Below are 22,752 nucleotides of genomic sequence, written 5' to 3' on the forward strand. Positions count from 1 at the left end.
CTCCCTCTCTCCAGGGACCGGCTCACCCCCGCCCCTGCCTTCATCCCACACACTTCATTGGACCGTCTCAGGAGTCCCTGACATATTCCACAGAACACAGAACGACTAGAGCGCTCCACTTCACTTGTTCCCAGCCCTGGGCGACTTACATCAGAACAGGAGAGCTAGAGAGTTTCTTGCTGGTCTTAATATAATTAAAACGCACCAGCCCTGTGTATTCCCAAAGGCGCGAGAGGGAAAGTGTTTGAACTCGGCGCTGATAAGTTAATGGATCTGCACAACATGGCTTATAAGATCAATTTTGAGATCTCCCCAACCAAGTCGTCACTGGGAATTCGGTTGTGAGAAGAAATAGCTTTCGAGATGATTTTTCATCGCATTAAATGTATGACTCCTCCTCACTCTCTACTCTCTTTGAATGGCCAAAGATGGAATGGAAACTCTAGGGTAATTTCCAAAGGTTAGTGACCCAGAGGAGCCCTGACTCCCCTCCCTGCCCTGCCTGCTCCCGGTCATCCTGGGAATGGGGAGAAACCCTAGGATCTGTAGGACCCTAACAACTCCTGATTGCTGAAAGGGGGAGGAGGGACGGAGGAGAGAAATGGAAAGGGAAAAACACACATACACACATTTGTGTTCATTTACACATTTCCTGTGCAGAACAAAAAAGTCCCACCATCAGCAAAAGAAGTCTTTTCCTCCAAAATAGCAGCCAAAGAGGGAAAATTAGAATATGCATAAATTTCTTCATTTTCATTTGCACAGAGCACGATTTCCGGCAGATTTGTATTTAAACTGCTCGATTAATCCCAATTTCTGAACAGTATTTTACGTAGCATCTTCCCAAAACTCACCTAAAGAGTACTGCTCTCCTCCCACTACCCTGTTTTGAAGCTTCCTTCTTCCCTAATTTCCAACTGCCAATGAGACTTTCATTGATAAGACCGTCACTTCATTTTTCCTGTCCATCGTCTTCTTTTCAAAACTGGACTGATGCATTGGATTGCACTTTAATACAAGCTGGCTACTGTCTGTGAAGCCATAACTGCAAATGAGAGCCTAATGTAAAGGCTATGTTTTTGAAATGTGTACCCAAAAGAAAATAAACATGATAGGACCAATAGACTTTTGCAGCTCCCCTCTTGGCGCGGAATCCTTTCCTTTTCTACACAGGTCACATCCTTCCACCATTTAGCAATAGTTAGGAGCCTTGGACACGTCCACCCCCCCCAAACTTCTCCCCCCTCCCCCATTTTTAAGGAGTGTGATAGTCACACAACACTCTTCAAAGGAGTATTACTCATCATAAACATTCAAAGAGTATCAGTCCATTAAATCCCCCCACAGACCATTTTTAAAATATTGTTTTGCCACTTGTGCAACAGATCTGGCTGTATCTGCCTTGAAAAATTCTTTGCTGGAAAAAAATGTTAGCATCATTTGAAACCATTCCTTTTGTGAGATATAATAGCTTGACTTGGACTTACCTCTCCTGTCTTTGAAAGTGTATATATTTCTTTTATTTAATTATAGAATGTGAATGTTTAAAGAATGAAATTACTACATCTTGGCTTACTGAAAACATATATAGATCTTAGTGCCACTCAGTCCTAAATTCCTCACTCTTGCACACCCCAAAACAGAAAGAAACTTATATTTGCTTCATAATACAGCCTAAGCAGAATGTCGTGGTTCTGGCTTTCCTTCGGTGTTTACAGATCACAAATAAACACCAATTATAGGTGGTTAAAAAGTTAGAAATGCTAATATTTGTTTAGTTCTTAGTTTCTACTTAAAAATAAATGTACATATTTGAGCTATATGTAGCATGGTATATATAATACATATGCATAAGCATTAATATAGGTTGGCTAAAGATGTTTTTACGATACTGGGATATAGAAGCCTACTAATTTTGTTAAATGGGTGCATAAACGGAATTGCAGGTGAATGTCTGCATGACTTTTACTACTTTGTGAAATATCTGCTTTTATTGTTTCTTTACTTTCTGTCAAATATTCCCATTACAAAAGTATTGACTTAGTTTCTTCTAGTTAGGCATGTCTCCAGTGACTCAGAGGTTCTCAGTTACATACAATTAAATCCAAATTGTTTGAAACTTCTTAAAAGCCATACTTTGGGGGTGTACCTAACAGGATTGAGGGCTACTTTTACTGGTGATGTTGATTTCTTTTAATTTTCTTACTGAAACAAATGATAATTGCCTTTTAATCAAAGGAACAATTCAAATGAATAAAAAACAATCACAATAACTAAGAACATTTTCCATAAAATATTATTTTAATTAGAGTTGGATTTTATATGGAAAGCACCAGTTGGATTTCAAGTCGCAGAGTTGTACTTCCAGAAGAATCGAAGTGAACTTAGTAGTTACTAGTTATTTTTAGTGCACAGAGAAAGCCTGGGGGTACCACTGAAGGGCAGAGCCATACACAGTTCCAGCCAAGGCCGCCTTTCTCCACTGCAGACTGAGCATCACCTCAGTGAATTTACCCCTAGAAATGAAAGCTCCTCATTCTCTGCTGATCTTCAGTGAAAAACAATCTCATGGACTGGAATATTTTCATCCATTTTTTAAGTGAAAAGACTAGATGGAAATGAACAAAGATTGTTCAACCTCCCTGCTGTGAAAGGTGAAGAGATAGATGCACAGTACGACCAGCAGGGAAGTTGCGTCCTTCTCTTCTTCCCCCTCCCTTTCTTCCTTCAACTACCGTTCGGTTTAGTTATGGATTGTGTGTATACGGTAATATCTAAAGAAAAAAGTTTTTTTGAGGACAAAAGTGGCTATTGATAGTTATGCCTTTCTTTTTGTAATTGTTTTTTAACAAGGTATGAAGATCTCATTTTCTTATAAATGTTCAGGGCTACATTAATTTGCAGGAACAGAACAATGCAAAAACGTTTTATGATCACCCTTCCTTGCTCTCAAACTGTCCTTCTGTTGCTAAGGTTGTTTTCCATTTGGCCCTAGCTCCTGGGCTGCCAAGGAATTTCTATCTCATTCTCTGCTCTTCTCTCCCACAACCACCCTTTCTCTCCTAACCAGCTTTCTTTCCCCTCCAAAATGAAAGCAGTTACCAAACAACCTGCTTTAACCCCAACATCTGCCTGAAAAAAAAATGAGTCTAATTCCCTCCCCATCTACTTTTTATTTTCTTTCATTTCCTTTTTCTTGGGGGTGGGGTGCACAGGGGGCTCAGGAGATAGGGAGAACATTGGGCTGAGAGGAGAGTTAGATGCCTGCAGGTACAGACTCACTGGCATATTCTTTCCAGCCTAGTCTCAGGAACTGGTGGCTGTTCTCGAACCCAGAACAATAAACCTTGGCAAGTTTACAATTGACAAAAACACCTCTCCCTCCTCCTAAGGAGATGGGTCAACTTTACCAGCTAGCGTCCCACTGGCTGCTAACATATTCAGCCTGGTCTCCTCCCTCCACTTCTACCCCTTACACTTTATTGTCCCCTTTCCATCCCTCCATCCCTAAAGGAATCAAGAGTTCATCCAGGGGGCCCTAATTTCTAATTTTTGTTTCTTGCCCAATGACCTGAGTTCCTCAGGGCCAGTATTCTCTTTGGATTCATGAAACCGAAGTTACTTTGCCCTTCTCAAACTCCTTAGCTTTGTGAACGTGATTCCCAAATACGACAACTTGCCTATTCACCAGCAGAACTCCAGCCAGAAGGCACCAGGTCCTTCTACTCAAGAATGCCTTCACATGTCTGCCTCTGCTCCCAGCCTCCTTCCCGGGTTGATTTACTTGGGAACAGTGTCCAAGGGGAACATGCCCATAGCAATGAAGAGGAGTGGGCACAAAAGTACTCAATGACATTATAAAAACCTACCATATTAGACCAAGGGAGTCTCTATTAGAACACGAGTTGGGCAGGAACAGATCATCCATCTAACAGTGAAACAAGAAATCAGAGGAATGTCCAACTGCAGCTGTGAAACACAAATTTCAGACTGAAATGGATTCCATCTTCATCCTGTTGGCCAGAGAAATTATTTTTAAATTGTTTCTGCTATTATTGTGTGCATTATTGTTAACATTTTATTTTTGTCATTATTGCTGCAGTTTTTGTTTTTATTTTTGTTGTTGCTGCTATTATACTACTCAACAGAAGTTTAGAAAGATTAGTCAGATTAATTAGTTTATTGGTAATTTAAAGTAGAAAACTAGTAATTAAGCCAAAAACTAAAAATGATCAGGGATGATTCATACCAATGTAGGATTTGGGAGGAAGAGAATCTAAATTTTGGATATAAAATTTGGCAGCTGTGAAATAAACAGGACTTGGGGATCTGAACTATGATAATTGGAATATTCTTAGTCACTCCATCTCTCCCCCTGCCCTGCTCCAAATTCAGCTAAGATCATTCTGTGATTTGTTTGATAGAAGGAAAAAATTATATTTGTTTTTGTTGACAGAGAACAAAGACCCCAGGCTTGTTCTTCATGTGATTTGCATTTGCACATGAATTTCCTCTGCTCAGGACCATCCAAATGTCTAAGACCCCTCCCCTCCAAGTTTGCCTCCTTCGTCTCTTTCCTCTTGTTACACACCTCACTGAAGAGGGTGCATCATATAAGACAGGTATACAATTTCAGCCCTCTCCACAGACACATTCCATGGAATATAAATTCAACAATGCAATTCTCTCCACAACAAGCTCTCTGCTCTCTTTCAAATATAATTAATGTTTTGATAGTGTAGTTCTTTAACTACATATATACACACAAAAACAGACATACCCTCTAGCTTTGCTGTTTTTGAATCTAAGACAGAAATGGATGTGGCTCTTTCAGTCACTACTAAAATTCCTCAACTCAGTCAGCCCACAGAGAAGAAATCTGTTTAGGTAATAACTGCACAGTCTGTTGTGTGTCCAAAAATATTTAAAACAATTTAAAAAATGCAAGCCCCTAGTTTTTGATAGTCATTTTTGTCAAATTTCCTAGTAATTAAAGGATGTTCTGAATTGATATTCTGATATAGACATTCACCAGATAACAGTCAAAATCAACAAAAACACTGTCCTAAACTACTGGTTGTCTTTTCCAAGTTTTGATGATGGAAACTGAATTTCAATACCTTCCATTTACCCAACTGGGGCTAAATTGACAGAGATGTATAAAAACTAGCAACCATAATAACAAAACGGCAACGACATCCATAAGAAATTGCTTACTCTGTCAAATACCTCAGTTATATGTTTTAGGTGGGTAAATTCATTTAATTGCAGTCAGTTGTATATTGACATATTCGTATGTGAAATAGATGGTCAGAAAGACAGATAGGTAGATGACAACATATCCAATAGCAGTTAAGTGAGCAAATGCTGCTGAGCTCCCATATTCAAATGTACAATATCCCTAACATTTTATTTCTACCAGCTGACTAAAATTATAAGAGGACAAATAACCTTTCAGAGTGTAGGACATGATATGTTTTCAGTCTTTGAAGAAAAATATGTAACCTATAATATTTAATCCAATGAAAATATAAACCTTAATCTCTCTATATTGTTACTGAGTTGAAGGAGCTAGTTATTTGGAACTGATTCACTGATTTCCAAGCATCTGGGCTATTTTGTTTGATTTGTGAATGTATATGAGGTGCTAGCAGGGGAAAATTTTACACATTTCTCTTCACAAAATTTTCAGAGAGGATATGTAAAAGGAATTTTAAAAAAATCTTTTGAGGTTTTATTATCTAACTCTTCATGTGGTATTTGATGTTTGGAATTGTGAAAGAAGGTAAAAGAATGAACAAGGAAAGGAGCACATGTGGCTGATTTCAAGTAAGTAGATCTTTTTACTAGATGCGAAAGAAACAAAACTATTTCCCCAATACAGTTGTGCAAAAAAAGGGGAGAGTGTGATTTGTGAAGAGCTCACTGTGCTTTGTGTTATTGTTTTAGAGGGTGGTGGCCCATCAAGTTTCCTTTAATATTGCTTTTGTCCAAACCGTTTTCCTTGAAAGCATAAATGTGGGAACTACTTATCCCTTCATTCCCTCTCAGGCTAACATATAAACAGCAAATATTTCAGTTAAATTTTCAATAGAAAAAAGTCTTTACAGGTTGGGAGCTTCCATCTTAATACAGGACTAAATTATCAATTCCAATTGTTTAGATGCAGTTAACTTGATATTTGCCTCTAGTGAGCTACTGTGTGTGTGTGTGTGTGTGTGTGTGTGTGTGTGTGTGTGTGTGTAAGATTTATACAACATTGATCAGCAATGATGTGTGAGCTATCAAAAAGAAATCTTCCGTCAGACTTCTTAGATTTGTTCTGATTTCTTCCTTGTTTTCTCTTTCTTTCGATCTGTTTTTGAGGCAGTGACACGACTACTTCTCTGATTCGCAAATGAGGTTTTGTTTGGCTCAGATTAATATTAAAGAAGATCACATACACGGTTGGAAAATATTGTTATTTTTCTTTAATGGAGAAAATTGGACTCCCGCGTGTCAGATCTGTGGTTTTCTGAAGGGCAATGGAAATGGTACTGACATCACTTTGCACTTTAACAATCGGATTTGGTCAGGGTACAAGTTGTTTGTTTAACCCGACAGCTCGGTGCACCCCGTCACACGCTTTGCACACTCATTAAAACGATTATTCACGACCTGTCGAGTGTTTTCGGGTTCATTCACAGGAAAGGCTTGGAGTGAGCGAGAGCAATTCAAGTCAACACTGTCCACTACCCTGATGCACGTGAAGACGAGCTGGTGCGTGCGTAAAAAGATGGAGGGAGGGGTGGGTGAGCATGCTTAGCTCTAAGTCCCAGTCCCGTTCATCTGATGCTCTGGAATCTCAGAATGCCGAGAGTGCTTGGTTCTAAAGGGCCATATCGCTGTGTTAACTTAAAGGGCTTGGCACGGGACGGGAAAATAAAATAGACCAAATAAACTCAAAGCTCTCCCTCTGCTCCTCCTTTCAACCTTCTGCAAAGCTTAAGGAGCCGGAGCTCGCCCACCTTCTGCCTGCAGCCGCCTGACTGCCAGGCTCCACCTCTCATAGTGTGGATGCTGAGGATAGTTTCAGGAAAACCCGCCAGGGTGAGGAGAGTAATTCCATCTCTCAAGGCCCTTTCGTTCCCAAGAAAGAATTCGGTTGATTTTCCTCTCTATAATTCTATGCAGATACAGGGGAGGGGGGAAACGTGGGAGATGAAGAATAGAACTGTTAACCGTATTTGGTAGATGAATTGCAAATTATTAGTGAGGAAGGATTCATCCTCCAAATTTCAATAAAAGACCTATAAAGCCAGAAGTAAATAGCCCTCGATGAATTCGGCCACTTTTGTTTTTCTATTTCCAAATCATCTTTCAACATTTTGTGATGACAGTAAGAGAAGCACAAACACACATGCATCTCAATCTCCCACTATTGCCTTGTACATATAAAAGGCACACCCGTGGTCTTTAGTTGTCGTATTTGTTCAAAAGGACCCTGATGCATAATATTCACATGTGAGCTGTTAGTTCAAGAGAAATGCCAATCTTCATAAGGTGTAATTGTATATATACACTTAATAATAGAATATATGAGTGTATATATGCATTTAATATGTAGTGAAGAACCCTAGAATATCCTGTTCAGTATAAGTATCCCTGGCATAACTTAGAGGTAACAGATGTTTGAAAACATTGCCATTTCTATATTCAAAACCCATTGCTCCTTGATTTTTCATAAGATAGCATTAGTAAACCCAATGGCCACCTTATTGTCATGAGGGTAACCTAGTCATGTTAACGGAAAAAGATACATTCATCAGTTTCATTCTATCATATCTAACATCATAAAGTCATCTGTTTTCCTACTTTATTAAAACACGTAAGTACAATGTTTGAAGAGAAGAATGGAAGCTTTCGAGTAGCGTGAGATTTTAATCAGAGCCAGGTTCCTAATTGCTAAAAAGCAAGTACAAATAAGTAATTTCATAAGCTCTTTGGATTGCCACAATTCACTACCAAGTTTACATAAAATTGATCTGTCAAATGTGTTTCCTATATAAGCTCTTTCATTAAAACCAACCTGCGATAATAATCAAGAGGCAGATGCTGAAATATGTAAGTAAATAACTGAAAGTCTCTGCATAAATAAACACAAATCAATGCAGTAATAGACAACACTATCGATGCAGGAATGATCGATTTTAGTCTTCCAACCTGCAATCAGAGCTCCCAGTGTATAATTAAAAGTATATTTTTCAACTCCACCACTACTACTACTACTACTACTACTACTACTACTACTACTACTACTACTACTACTACTGGAAATAAATAAATAGATAGATAAATAAATAAATAAATAAGCCCAGCTGCCACTTCTACCTGATTCTACTTTATTTCTTCTAGAGTATTTTTGATGGGGTGGGAGGCGTACTCTACTTTTTCTAAGAAAGCTTTGCCAAACTTAAAACTACATCATTAATTATAAAAATTATAAAAGTATTAAATAATAAAATTACCACCTTATTCATGTTCTGAATTTTCAACCTTCATCATAGCCTCTAATTATTCATTCAGCACATTTTAATGGGGGAAAAACACACAAAGTACTCATTATTTTTAAAGATTTTTTTTTCAACTACTATAGTACCTTTGGCTTTAAAGGTTCTTTGGGCCTTTTGTTAAAATAAATGAGAAAAAAATGTTATTTCCTCAGTATACCCTGGAAGTTCTCATGCCTATGCCTGCATATGCAAGCAATCTGAAACAAGGAAGGGGGGAAAAGCATCTGCGTTATTCCAAAATTGTTTCATAAAGTGATTGCAAAACAAACAAGTGTCTGACTCAAAGAAATAAATATACTTTGGATTTCTAGAAATTCACATCTGAAACGTTTCAGATTTTGCTTAAAGTTAAATTTCCTTTTTGAGAATATTTATGGAGGGCAGAATTAATTTAGATTAGCAAGCACCGGTGTATGATGAGTTTAAGTATTTAGGTTCTGTAGAGTAATGAAAATATGGTGTTCATATTTTTTTCTTAATCAACAAAGATGCTTATTTACATTCATCCTTGAATTGGTGTGGTCCTTCTGAAGCACAGACCTCTAATTTTTTTTTTATTTATGAAATTCAGCTTCTTTGAAAGTGATTTTTTTTCTTACATATCACCAGCACATAAATATCAATTTTGATTATCTTTATATTATTATGTGACCAAGCATTCTCTGTGACTCCTCTCCTCTCCATCCAGAGAAAAGGATTCAGGGGCAACCGGACCCAAAAGGAAAATATCATCAGTTATTGTTTAGGGCTAATTTAACAGATAATTTAACTTCAAATAACAATGATCAGGTCATTAAATTTCAGAGCAGTGAGAAAATGAAAGAACTGAGAGATAGCTCTCCCTAACCCCACTACAGTTTTTAGTCTTCCTGCTCAATCAACGGAATCAACAATGTCTTGCCATCAAGGTGGGGAGCAAGATAGGTTTACACCTTAAATGCATTCTAATTCAAAGGATGAAATAATAAAAGGAGAAGAAAAGGGGGAATAAAACTGAGGAAGAAGGCCCTAATTCAGGGAGTGCTGGCTGTGTAGGAAAATTCAACCTAAACGGAAAATGAATGTCCCAAACATTCAGTCTGGCGAACACTCTCTTTCATTCGGACACTGATCTCCAAATCTTTGCAATGTGCAATGTGCCTTCCTCCCGTGCAGCTTTTCCGAAAGGCCAAAGACAAGGGCACAGGGTTAGGCAACACGCCACAAAAAGGACATGGGACATCTTATCTCCCCTCCCACTCTCACAAACATAATTTTGAGAGTTACTTGCTATTTTAAATGCCTTTTTCTGATGACAAAAATTCTGGAATTTCTGCCTACCTCAAGTTTTGATAGAGGGCCAGGTGAGGATGGTGTTGAAGCATGGAAATTGTCCTATGGAGGATGTGGAAAGGGGCAGTCGGAAAAGGATGAGCTCTATTCTGCATGGTCCTTTCCTTCCTGTTGTCTTTCCAAGGCGGAAGAAACCCGCACACAGGCAGATTGCTCTGCCCACCTAACCCCCTGCCTCCCTTTCCCAAGCCCAGGAAAGGGTGGCCCTTTATAAAGGGCCAGCTTTATAAAGTGTTGAGGGAATTCCTACCCCAAGGCTATCTCTTTTCCTGTAAGAATCCTTCACCTTGGACCACAGGTTTGGGCAGAAAAGGAACATGGGGTAGAAAGCGAAATAGAAGAAGAGTAGAGAGTGGAAAGGGAAAAAGATGTCTACTACAGAGAAACCAGTTCTATCAACTAGCAGATAAGTGCTGAGATCTGAAACCGCACCAGGTAAACAAAAAGAAACAACTTTCAGGGGGAAGAGGGCGGCTGGAGATGAGTAAAGAAGAAAGGAAAAGGGTGGGGAAGCGCGCCGGCCAAGCTTCTGGAGTCAATTTTCCTGGCATCAGCCAGTGTGAGCTACCAAACTCTTAAGCTCTGCTTGTCCTGGGCAAGAGCGCCCTCACCTTGCTGCTCCCTGCTCAGCGCCCGGCTCCCCGTCTGCGGGCATCTCGGCCGCAACGTCCCGGGAGCGCCTCTCCACCGCGGCCACCTCGCCGCCAGCGCCGCCGCGACTCAGCAGCCTAAGTCCCCTTTCTACACGATTCCAAAGTCCGAAAAACCCACGCCGCCGGGTCCCTGCCACGACGACTTCAAGTCCCGCCATCGTGCCCCTCTCCAACTTCAGCCTGAAGTCCCTGAGGTGTCGGAAAGGCTAATAGGAAACCGCAGCGAGGGCCCCAAACGCGCATCGGGCCGAGCCAACCTATCTGTCTGGCGCGCTCGCAGCCACTCTCGGGACAGCCGGGCTCTCGAGTTTACACCGCCGTCTCCTAAGTGTGCATTAAGAATCAATTATTTGCCTGAGATCCCAAGGCCGGGAACTGGGATATTCCCAGCAGGGACAAAGTCAAGCCCAGAACGGAGCTCATTTCCCTACCCCTTCGAATAAGGGAAGAAGAGTCTCCAACCTCCGACCCGTGCCGCTCTCTACTTGGAGCAGCTCCGCTAAATCCCGCAGGGACCCTCGCCCGACCCAGGCCAAGGAGCTGGGGGCGGACGGCCAGCTCTGGGGAGGTTGGCAATGTTCGTGCGAAAATAGGGGAAGGAGGGGCAGTCCACCAAAAAAGAAAAAAAGAAAAGAGAAGAAAGAAAAGAAAACTCTAGAATGAGGCAAGTCCTTGGCTCTGGAGCAAAGACCTTTGTCTCAAATAGGGAGAGCAAATACCTACGGGTTTGAACCCTAAGTCTCGTTAGTGTATTCTCGCAGTTTCTGTAAGACTAGGAAATCCTACTTCCACGAAATAAATTACTTTGCACTTTGGAACCTATTTCAGTCTCCCGCTACCCCTGCTCCATATAGATTCACCTCCTTTCTTCTCCATCCCGTTTTGCCATGTCTACATTCTCTTTACTTAGGGATCCACCTTGACTCCCTGCCACCTTGGGAAAAAATCATGCCTTCTTTCAGCTACTTCTGATAGCGCGCCCTCTAAGAAAATGTTTCAAAAAAAAAAAAAAGAGGCGTCTTTAGCCCTGGACCTGAAAGTCGCGGTTTAAGCCTTAGTCAAAAGGAGACTGTCGGGCACAGACCCCACCGCACCCCACCCCCCGTAAAGCACTTTCACTTACCGATCTTCGGGTAAGAGCGCTCTCAGTCCTTAAGTCTTTTTCCTCGGCATCCTTCGGGCAACCTCAGGCACAGTCTTGGATGGAGGGGGGAAAAAAAAGCAGAAATCGGAAGGCAGAAAAGAGACTCAAAACATAACACTACCTCATCTATTCCCCTGAGCTACCTTGGCCTGCATCCTTAAGGAACCGGTCCCGGTGAACTGACCGCTGGAGTAGGGAAAAGGTCGGTTTGGGGGCCGAAAACTAAGAGGTGGATTATTTTAACTGCTCGTGGTTGGGGGGAGGGGAGACCCTGGAAGGAGGGTAGGGAAGGGGGAATGATTGAGATGAGAAAAGAAAGCCTTAAAAAAAAATTAAAAAAAAAAAGCGCGCGAAAGAAAATCAAGCATGAAGTACTGTGAAAGATAGCGCCTTTGAACTCTTACAGGTTGGTAGCTCTTAGGAAGAATGCAGACGTGTGTATGCGCGAAAGGAGAATCTAGACGACCCCAATTCTTTCCATATCTCCAGGATCTGGCCTCGAGTAGGGGGGAAAATAAAAAAAAAAGAGGGGAGAATTTTAATTCCAGTTTCACCTACCCTGCTTGTTGGAATGGCTGCGCAGATTTTCATGTTGGAGAGTTCCATCTGTCTGGCAGAAGCTGGAGTGGTGTTGGGGGCAGGTTATCTGGTGAAGTGGGAATGTACAGGAACCCCGCCCTCTAGGCACGGTTACACAAGCCCAGCAACCCGTCCCAGCCAGTTCTAAAACCTCTAATGGTCTTCACCTTCACCCTTTGTTAGCCTGTTTCTCAAACAGGCGTTTAGTCCCAAACACAACCAGCCACTTTAGCTATTCATAAAATTAATTTCTCAAAAGCAAAGTTATTTCAATGCATGCAGAGTCTTCAACGATGTTGTAGAAAACACACTTTTAAAAGACCACATTTATATATTTAGAGTTCTAAATATTTTGGGTTTATCCACCTACTTGGGTGAAATAACCACCAATTTACATATACATAATTAAATCACAACACTACAAGTCTCATTTTTTATCTCTCTACCCTCGATTTTATGCGAGTCATAGAAACCACATGAAATCTTCCATGACCATAAAGATACCTGTATTAAATCTTGTTAGTTCTGGACTTCATGTACACTTGATTTCCAATTTTGAAAAAAGTGGAAGAAACATATTTGAAAGAATCCTTTCACTGCTCTAAGCTTAAGTCGTTTTCTCAATGTTTTATAGATTAATAATTTGTATTAACTTGTATCAGACAAACTTAAATACTTTAAACCTGGAAATAAATTGTAATTTGGGATTTCAAGTTTTAAGTTGTGATCACTGAGCACTTTCAGTTCCAAATCTCAAAAAGAGCAAACTTCATCTCATTAAAAACAATTATAAGTATGAAAGAAGAAAAGCTTCAAAAAGTTTCAAAGTGTTTTTCTGGCATAAGCTAATTTTAACTGGCAAAGGTTGGGTAAAACAAATATCAACACAACATTACAACCAATTTGTTGCAAAAAAAAAAAAGAAAAACCCAATTAAATGCCAAGCTAGATTTCTGTGTTTTTGAAGAGGATAACTTGAGGGATGATAGGACAGATTGAGATTAATGAAACAGTCACATTGGGCTTCAGGAGGCCTTCACACAGTTCCTTCTCTCTGTATATCCCCCTTCGTATCTAGTATGCGTATTAAACAAACTATTCTTATTTCTAATCACATCGTTATATATGTAACTCGGACACGTATCCAAGTAGAACTTTTCCACTCCAGTCCTTAGTTCCTAATGAATTCAAAGAAGTCAATTTTACTCCCGACCTCAAAACATTTTGCCACTGAAATTGTATTTCTCAATCATGCAACAAACAATCACAAATAAGTATGGTTATTTAATATGGACAGAAAAAAATACTCAAGGGGGAAATCTTTCTTCTATATCCATGTCCCCTTACCTCAATATGAGTCCAACTCTCTTTTTAACTTTTGATAGTCAAAAGACTACATTTCTTTCATCCCAATACATTCTTATTCCACTAATAAAATCCATGGTAAAAGGGAACAATACATCATCACCTTTTTCAGTCTAAACACATGCTTGTGAGCTGTTTTGGATCACAAATGGGGATTTCCTTTGCCTAACCTTATTCACTTGGACTCTATTACTATTTTAAATATCAACCATACATTTGGCTTCTAAAACAATTTATTTGTGGAATTTTCTTTCATGCTTCACTCTAAAGAATTGTTAAATTTCAAGAAACTTGGACCTCTGGTGAAACTGCTCTCATACGAAGAAAATAAAATTATGTCCAGTCTGCTTAAAGGAGATAATTAAACTAGCTGTCTTGGTCTATTTTGGTCCATTTCCCATTTGTGTATATTTGGTTCCAGCTCTTTTAATTTTTCCTGGCTCTTATCTTTCTCAGACCTCTCTCTCACTCTCTCTCTCTCTCTCTCATTCATTCTTTCCTTTTGGTAGCAGGGGATTTTTTTTTTTTTTGGCTTTAAGATCCTCTTTCCCTTTCCTCCCTCTAGCTCCCTCTTCCTCTATCTCTCCATTCCACAGCCCACCCATCCCCATGTTCCAATATTAACTATTCTGTATTTCTATTTCAAATCTGTTTGAGTCAGCCTCCTTCTCTCCTAGGCTTTTTTTTTTTTTTTCTCTTTTTCCTGACCAACTCTCTAAGTGTTTGCCGATAACATCTTGGGGACAGATTATTTTTCATTGGGCCCTTTGTAAGAAGTAGCCAGCTTATTGCATTACTGCCGAACACATTTCAGACTATACAATTGTAACAAACGAACAACTTGTCCTCTACGGACTCACCACAGGATCCAATTAGTTACTAAACCTTTTAGTTAGGTTTTCTAATTATTTTCTGGAGTCATAGCAATTGAACTGCTGAAACAATTCAAAAAAATGTTTTCATTTTGCTTCAGGTTTATATATATGCATATATATATGCATGCATACGTATATTGCAAGTTAAAACAAAATTATGACTGTAAGCAAAAGGACAGATTTCTAGATAAAACTACACAGACATACTTAAAAATGAATCAAATAAATACCTCTATGATGTAAAAATGAAAGAAAAGGAGAGAGAGGCATTTTACTTCTTCTGAACATCTAGAATTTTAAATTGTTATAATTTAAAAATAAAATATAAACATTGATCTGCAAGTCATTACAACAGGTGATCACTTCAGCAAAATCTATATTGCAACTTCAGCACATCTTTATTAGAACTCTTTCATTGTGGGTAAACAGCCACAAAAATAAATGCTGACTTAGAAAGTATAAATACAAATATTTAAACAAAAATATTTGCAGCATTCATAGCGCAAATTGTACCTGAACTGAAGGGCTCTGTGTGTCTATATATATATATTACATATGTGTGAATTATATTCACTTCTATCTAACCATATACATATACTTATTTATAATTTGCCAAGTGCTATAAACAAGATACCTGAAACAAAATATATAAAAAGCATTCTATCAACTGATTTGAAAATAAACACAAGGTAAATAGCTATGCACATAAAATTAAATAATCTCTTTTTGCTGTATATCTACAGAAACTTAAAGATATCAGCTGAAAAGCCTATATTTTGTTTAAAGCTAGCGTTTATTAAATAGCCTGCTCCTTGTAAAATTTGACTCCACAATGGAAAAAATATTATTTTCATTTTAAAAGTCTTAGTTCAAATGAAAGGAGCAGTCTAAATTTTAGTTGGCTGAAAAAGCCTTTGAATTCCCTAGAACTTTTAATGGTCTTTCAAAAATTAGCTCTACTTAATAAAAGAGACAAAAGTATCAAGATATATATGAATTTAGCCTATTTTTTTATTTCTGTGTGTTCATAGTAAACATTTTTGTAAGTGACAAACACGGGCATATGACCACAGTATCACAATCAAGAAATTTTAAGACAACATTAACAATCACTCAAATTTATGCGGCATCTGCGCAACACAGGTTACATATTTGCAAGGTTTACCTATAAGTACAATAGGTATTAACATTTCACTACATTTAGAAAAAATAAAAGTGACCTGTTAGTGACCACATACATCAAAATATACACAACACAAACTGAAGGCAATCATTAATTTTGTCCCCTTCCGATTCTCCGATTCATTTGAATAGGCAGTGCTGCCAACTGAAACAACTTTCTTTTTTTCTTTTTTTTTTTTTTTAATAGTATACCAAGTGCATTTTCTAGAACCCAATCTTTGGTCTAAAAGTAAACAAAAGAAAAAAAACAGGTTTTTTTAAAAGAAAAAACAAAAAAATAAATGGCCAAAATAATTTCTTGGGTACCTTTACTACGAATGCTTCTTAAATACAAATTACAGTTTAACATTTTTAAACTCTCCCCATAATTTAGGCTGTTCTCAATGTCTGCATCCACCATAAAGATCCATGATAATTTATAATACTGCACACATGGAAATCTGGCGGCTCTTAAGGACAGACTTGTCAGGTTTGAATGAAATGGCAAAGCAGTCACTATTTAGATACACATTCTACTATAATTTTGACTTCCAAACCTTATATTCTACAATGTATTCTCCCCACATTGCACCTCGCTGACACTCCACACCTTGTTAGAATAATAAACAACCCTAAGACTGAACAAACGTACAGAAATGCGGGGGGGGGCTTAATAAAAAATACCTGGACTTATTTTTTAATTATCATTTACAATGCAAATGTGTGTAAAACGTTCACTTACAGTCTGGTCCCAGGGATGTTAATGTATTAAAGGGTTGGAAGAAGACCCCTGATTTTGATGTGTGAAATAATCAGACAGTCCCCCGGACAGTCCCGTCGTGAAACTTGGCAAAGAGGGTCTTAAAGACTCACAGGGCAGGGTCGAGGGGGCCTGCGGAGACGTGGACGAGGACGCGGCCCGGGCGCTCATGGACGTGCTGCTCTGCGAAGTCATTGACGGGTGCGGGACGTGGGGGAAAAAGTAACTGGTCTGGCCCGCGAGCAGGTTGACCGAGCAGGGGTTGAGGGAGTAGGTCCCGGAGCAGGGCACCGACAGGCCGCAGGGCACCGAGGCGGCGAGCGCGGCGGCCGTGAGGTGGTGCGTGGCGTACGGGATCTCCCCGTTGACCAGACGGTCCACGCTCAGGCCGTTGGCTGTGGAGAAGGAGTGGTTGTTGCCCAGCGAGTTCTGAGTCAACACGGAGCTGTAGGGCATGGGGTGGCTGGGGTAGGCCGACGTGGTGCCGTTGTAACTCAAAGTGCTGCTGGCGCGGGGGTGGTGCAGGGACAGGAAGGGCGACATGGGCCAGTAGAGGGAGCCGGCGCGGTCCATGAAGGTGAGGCCGGTGGAGGTGAGGCGCGCCCCGCGCTTGAAGGCCAGCTTGGCCCGCGACGTGGTGGAGCGACGCCGCAGCTTGCCCGTGGTGCCGCCGATGAACACGTCGTCGCTCGAGGGATCCAGCATCCAGTAGTTGCCCTTGCCCGGGTCGTCATAGTGGCGCGGCACCTTCACGAAGCACTTGTTGAGGGACAGGTTGTGGCGAATGGAGTTCTGCCAGCCCTGCTTGTTCTCGCGGTAGTAGGGGAAGTTCTTCATGATGAACTCGTAGATGCCATTGAGCGTGAGCCGCTTCTCGGGGCTCTGCCGGATGGCCATCATGATGAGCGCGTTGTAGCTGAACGGCGGCTTCTCGTACTTGCCGTTCTTCTTCTCGCCCTCCTTGCCCCCCTCCCCGTCCTTGCCGCCCTCGCCCGCCCCCTTCTTCTCCTCCCCCCCGGCGCCGGCGCCCTTCTCTTTCTCGTCCGGCCCGACGGGCGCCAGCTCCCCGGGCCCGCCGCCCGGCTCGCCCTTGCCGCCCAGCCCGTCCGCTTTGGCCCCGTCCAGGGCGGCGGCCGGGGGCGGCGGCGGCGGTGGCGGGAGCAGCAGCTGCTGGGGGCCCTTGTCGTCGTCGGCGGCCGGGGCGCCCCGTGCCGGGGGCGGCGGCGGCGGCGGCGGTTGCTGCTGTGGCGGCGGCGGCGGTTGAGGGGCGGGCGGCGGCGGGTGGTGGTGGTGGTGGTGGTGGTGGTGGTGGTGCTGGGGGTGGTGGCTGTTGTGGTGGCCGTGGCTCGCGTGGTGGTTGTCGTTCTGGACCGCCTCTGGCACCAGGCTGTTGATGCTGAACGAGGACTTGGGGATCATTTTCACCTCTTTCCTATCTCCCATGTCCAGCATCACCCAGTCGTCGGGGGGAAACGGCGGCGGCGGCGGCGGCGCGGGAGCGGGGCAGCGGAGCAGCGGGCGGCGGCGACCGGTGGGTGCCGAACGGGGCGCGGGCTGCGCGGGCGGCGGCGGCGGCGGCACTGAGCGCTTCGGCAGCAGCGCAGTTGGACCGCAGGCTCCGGCGCTGGCAAGTCATGTAGCAAGAGCAGCAACCACCCCTCAGGAATTAGAAGAAAAAAAAAAAGGGGGGAAAGAAAAAAAGAGAGAGAAAAAAAGAAACAACCACCGCCCCGGGGGTGAAGCTCCCTCGCTCCCAACTCTACTTCTTGGTCTCCCCCCCACCCCCCGCTCCCCCCCCCTGCTGCTTCCTCCTCCTCCTCCTCCTCCTCCTCCTCCTCTCGCAGCAGCAGTCACAGCAGCAGCAGCAGCAGCAGCAGCCCAAAGGGGGGGAGAGCCGGGCGGCGGGCGGGCGCGTCCCGGAGCGGCCGCGGCGAGGATGGGGAGACAGCGATCGAGGCGGCTATAGCCACAATTAATTTTCCGAGCTACAGGCGCACACTAGGGCTGTAAAAAAATTTTTGGTTTAACCTTTCCTGCCGCTGGGCCAATCAGAGCCGGCGGCGTGCGGGAGCGTCTCTCCTGCCGTCGACCAATCGGCGGGTCCGGGCCCACCCACCCCGCCCCACCCCGCCCCGCCCTCCGGCTCCCGCCCCCTCGGGCGCTCACCTCCCCCTCTTCGCGGGCCTCGGCCTCGCGGCCGCGCGGAGCCGCGTAGGGATACGCCGGTGGGAGCACGCTGCGCCGCGGCCCTTCTCTGCGCCCCCTCCACCCGTTCTACCCCGCGGGTCTGCTCAACCGAAATCCCCCTCTTAGGGCAAATATCTCACATTTCCGGCTTCCTTCTCATGTATTGGGTCATTTTCGTTTGAGCGTCAATATTTGTCCTTATTGATTAAAGTTTGTATCCAATTTTATGTTTCAAAGCGGGGGCGGTGGCGGCGGCAGCGGTGGTGGAGAGAAGAGTGGGAGTGCAGGGAGAGGGCAGGAAATGGAGGAGGGAGAAGCGAGGCACTACTTTCCCGAGTCGGCCTTGCAGGCCCGGGTCCGGCATTTCGGAGCCCGTAGGAAAACTGTGCCCCTCGTAGGTAACACTCCTCCGAGGTTTCGGAGGGTTGGGGAGGGAAGGCCCACCTCTGGCGTGGGAGGGAGGGTCTCCTATACCTTGGGGGAGGAGGGTCCGGCAGAGGTTTGGAAATGAAGGGATGAGGAGGAGGAAGTGGGCTGACGAGCGCGGGGCCAAACAGGGGTTACTTACTCGGTTCCTGCGGCTCGGGCGGCGGCGAGCTCGGGCGCCGCCGGGAAGCCAGGCCTGGGGCTCCCGGCGCTGCGGCGGCGGGCGAGGGCGGCTCAGTGGTGGGCGCGTTTGATGGCCCTCCGAAATGAGGGGTGCTCAGAGAAAAAACAATACCAAACAATCTCGAAATAAACCAGGTAACACATGCTCTCTATGTGCGTCTCTTTCTTCCCCTTCTCTCCCGCTCCAGACCTTCGCTCATGCTCTGGGTGACTCGGTGCCGTTTTCTCCTCGCCGCTCCAGCTTCTCCTCAGCTTCTAATCCTAATTGGAAGCGAGTAGCCGCGAGCTATCACCCTGGAAATGTTTTCATTTTGCTTGTTGACATTGGAGGGAAAATAAGGGTGGGCGTCTATTTCTTTCCGGGTTTTTTTTAAGCCTTCCTATTTTCACTCCCTCTTTTCTTTTTCTTCCCGTTTCTCAAATGCTTTTAATTTGTGCGGGCCTTAATCCTGAAATAACCGCATGCTTCAGCCGGCCCTTTCCCATCCTGAATGCTGCTTGTAGGCGCCTAGGAGCCTTGGGAACGTGGGTCCCACAATTCCAGCTTCTTGGGCGTTAGGACTGGGAGGGTTCGGTTGAGGGTGGAAGTGAGTGGGGAGACTGTGATTCGGGGGCTTTAAAGGGATCCCGTGGCCAGGGGCAGGGCTAAGGCCCAGCATTTCCCAGGGATTGGAATTTGGTGCAGGGCATACTGATCAAAGGCTGTTTTATCCCACATGGCCACGAAACATACCACAGTTTACGGAGGATGTAGCCTGAGAGAAGAGGGAGGTGGAGGAGGAGCATAAATGAAAAGCACCTTTTCACTCTGTAAGGTAAATAATCATAAAATGTAAACCTTTCTTCGTCTTGATAAACTCAAATTATCTGACAGATTTGGTATTTACGAAAACGAAAAAGCGGTGCTTATGTATGATGTTAAATTTCAATTCTAATATAAAGAATGCAATTGATGAATACTCAGGTTAATAGGGAGTTATTCCACTCTCCCCATCCCACCCCCACCTTGAAATTATGAGAGAGAATAAACTCTGAAGAGAATAATAGACAATTATAAATAGAGAATGATTTTTAAATATGGATCTATTAGGAATGCCATAAGGGAGCTTTGCACATTGGACTGACCTCAACTATCCATTCACTGTATGTGTGTGTCTTCTCCCTATTTCTACATAAGTCCTTACTTTAAAACAAACTATATTCACATGTGGGAAAATTCAAGGGTTCCAGCGATCGCCGTTGGTGGTGACATGGCCCCAGACTTTGACTTCTAAGCTCCGGATTTCTTACAGAGCCGGGTGAGCTCATGGGTTTTGCGGACCCGGCTGGAGAGATCTGTGGGCCTTCCTCTTTCTGCTCACTTTTCCTCCTCCCACTCTTCTCCCCTCCCCAGGCCTTATTCCTACTTTTCCTCAACTCTCATTCCTGCCTCCTCCCCTCTTCCCGCCTCCTCCCCCTCACTCCCCCCACCCCTCTTCTCCTTCTATTCCACTCCCTCACTCCATTCCTCCACCTACTCCTCCCCATTTCTCCCCCCACAGCCCCCCTTCTCATCACCACTTATAATGGCACACAAGGGCTCCCTCTGAGGTGGACGGCCCGGTACGTTTTCGTAGTCGGTCTAGCGTGAAATGATTCGGTGTAACCGGATTCTTGGGAAAGGACAGGTTACGTAAACATTTACTGATGTGGAGTAACTATACTATTTGTACTCTGATATGCAGGAAGGAAAGTGTTGATTAACACAGAAGAAAAAAAAGCGAAATTAGCTGATTGCATGCTCATAAGTGCAAGCTGTCATTGAACTGCTTTTAAAATAGACACAGCTGGGTGTTTGTGTTGAAAAATTTCTTGTGTTTTTGCTAATACTGAAATAAGCATGATTTTGTATACCAAACATTTTCAGATCATTAAAATTTGTAATCTGTGCTGGTTTTAAACACAAAGAAAAGAAACAGAATCATTTCGATGTAAAATTTGCTGATATTATATTAACTCAATCAGGTCTGTACAAATTGTGCATTGTGCCTACTAAAATCTGTTTGATCAATTTAATACACAAAGTGCCAAACGTGGGTATTGTTTGTTAACATTGGACATTTTATTCAAATCCAAGCTCAGCAGCAAACTGGAGGAGCACTCCTTGAATACAACACCAGCACTGACTGATGAATTTTTAATGTTTTAAGGTGTTTCTTAGGTCAAAGCTGAGTGTTCATTGTTTTTGTAATCCTGCATAAAATTTTAGCAGGTGAAAATAAGTTTTTCTTCTGTTTACTTTCAAATAGCAAAAACTGGGGTCTGCTAATGAGAGCTGGAATAATCTGATTTTATGTGCCAGGAGCTTATATTGACTGGGAAAATGTTTTGCATGCAAATTAAAAAATGTGTTATATTATTTTAAGGATTGCATGGATGCAAGTCTTAAAATAGGATATTTGTGTAGGAATAAATAGATTCCAGTTTAATCATATTAAAGATATATTCTCCCTAATGACAAAGGTTATTTGCAATTTGGGGGGGAGGTGAGTTTGAATTCCTTTTAATAATTTTAATTAGACTTTATGGTGAGATAGAGTGATATATATATGTATACACACACACACACACACACACACACACACACACACACACACACACACACACACATATATATATGGGCTTGTTCAACAAAACATGCACTGTTTACTCAGCAGCCCACATTTGTCTCAGCAGTGGCTTCTTTTTAGAACTGCTACTAGATGAAATGGAGGGGGAGGGGGCTCTTGGACAGAGTATTGTGCAAGTTGAAAGTCCCTGGATGGAGCTTTGTATATCCTACCGGCCAATTTGGGTGCAAATTGGATTTGAACGACTGCCCACATCCACCTCAGGCCTCTTTCCTAAACACAAGAAGCCCTAACTCTGTATTTCCACCTCATTCAGTCTCTGTGATTACCTTCAGAAGACAGAGGGCATCCGGTGGTCTCAGATCTGAAAAAATTCTTTATCACTTTAATATTGTCTCATCATCAGCTTAATCTTGATCTCTCAAACACATAGATCTATAAATGTACACTGTTAACGTCAAAGCCTAAGTCAGAGCAAATGTAATTTTCTGGGATGTATAATGGTAAACTTCTCCTCTGTCTGCCTCCCCCTTTCACCCCCCAAAAGAGGACAGGCCTTGTAAAGAGTGAGCAGTTCCAACGGAAGAATTCCTTGGGAAATGAATTAGATTATTCCGTCTCTAGTTTTAATTAATAGCCAAGGCCCCACAGCCAACTGCAGGGAGCAGCACATTTAGTTTCTCCATCTGGTGGTGCTACATTGAGTCTTCCTTAGGGCCTATTTCCCGCTTTTGGTCGGTGCCTTGCTGCTTTTTTCCTTGTTACCTGCTGGTTAAAGGAGGGCGAGCCATTTTTGCCTAAAATCCACCCTGCTCTCGGCTCCCTGGATAGGGTGTCCTTGGAGCGGCGCCCAGCGCCAGGCTCTGGGTAAAGCTCTCTTCCTGCAGATGCAAGGGGAGTCCCTGACCCTGTGACGTTTGTGAGTG

The 22,752-nt window shown here is 43.0% G+C and overlaps 1 protein-coding gene across 4 annotated transcripts in view; it reads right to left on the bottom strand.

Moving 5' to 3' along the window:
• Positions 1–22,674, bottom strand: part of FOXG1 (forkhead box G1) — a 28,612-nt gene extending 5,938 nt beyond the window's left edge. Inside the window, exons 1-5 of one of the 4 annotated variants that reach the window (XM_082384161.1) lie at positions 20,423–22,674; positions 19,951–20,025; positions 12,240–19,511; positions 11,661–11,734; positions 3,870–4,013 (exon numbers count right to left, since the gene is read on the bottom strand). In XM_082384161.1, coding sequence (XP_082240287.1) covers positions 16,422–17,873 — 1,452 coding nt within the window. In that variant the 5' untranslated portion in view covers positions 17,874–19,511; positions 19,951–20,025; positions 20,423–22,674 and the 3' untranslated portion in view covers positions 3,870–4,013; positions 11,661–11,734; positions 12,240–16,421. Of the gene's footprint in view, positions 1–3,869; positions 4,014–7,007; positions 7,166–11,660; positions 11,735–12,239; positions 20,026–20,422 lie in introns of all 4 variants that reach the window. The other 3 variants (XM_082384160.1, XM_082384159.1, XM_082384162.1) reach the window with 3 other exon arrangements.
• Between the last annotated feature and the right edge of the window lie 78 nt (positions 22,675–22,752).

The sequence above is a fragment of the Balaenoptera borealis genome (genome assembly GCF_965194805.1).
Source record: "Balaenoptera borealis genome assembly, chromosome: 3".
Taxonomy (NCBI): Eukaryota; Metazoa; Chordata; class Mammalia; order Artiodactyla; family Balaenopteridae; genus Balaenoptera; species Balaenoptera borealis.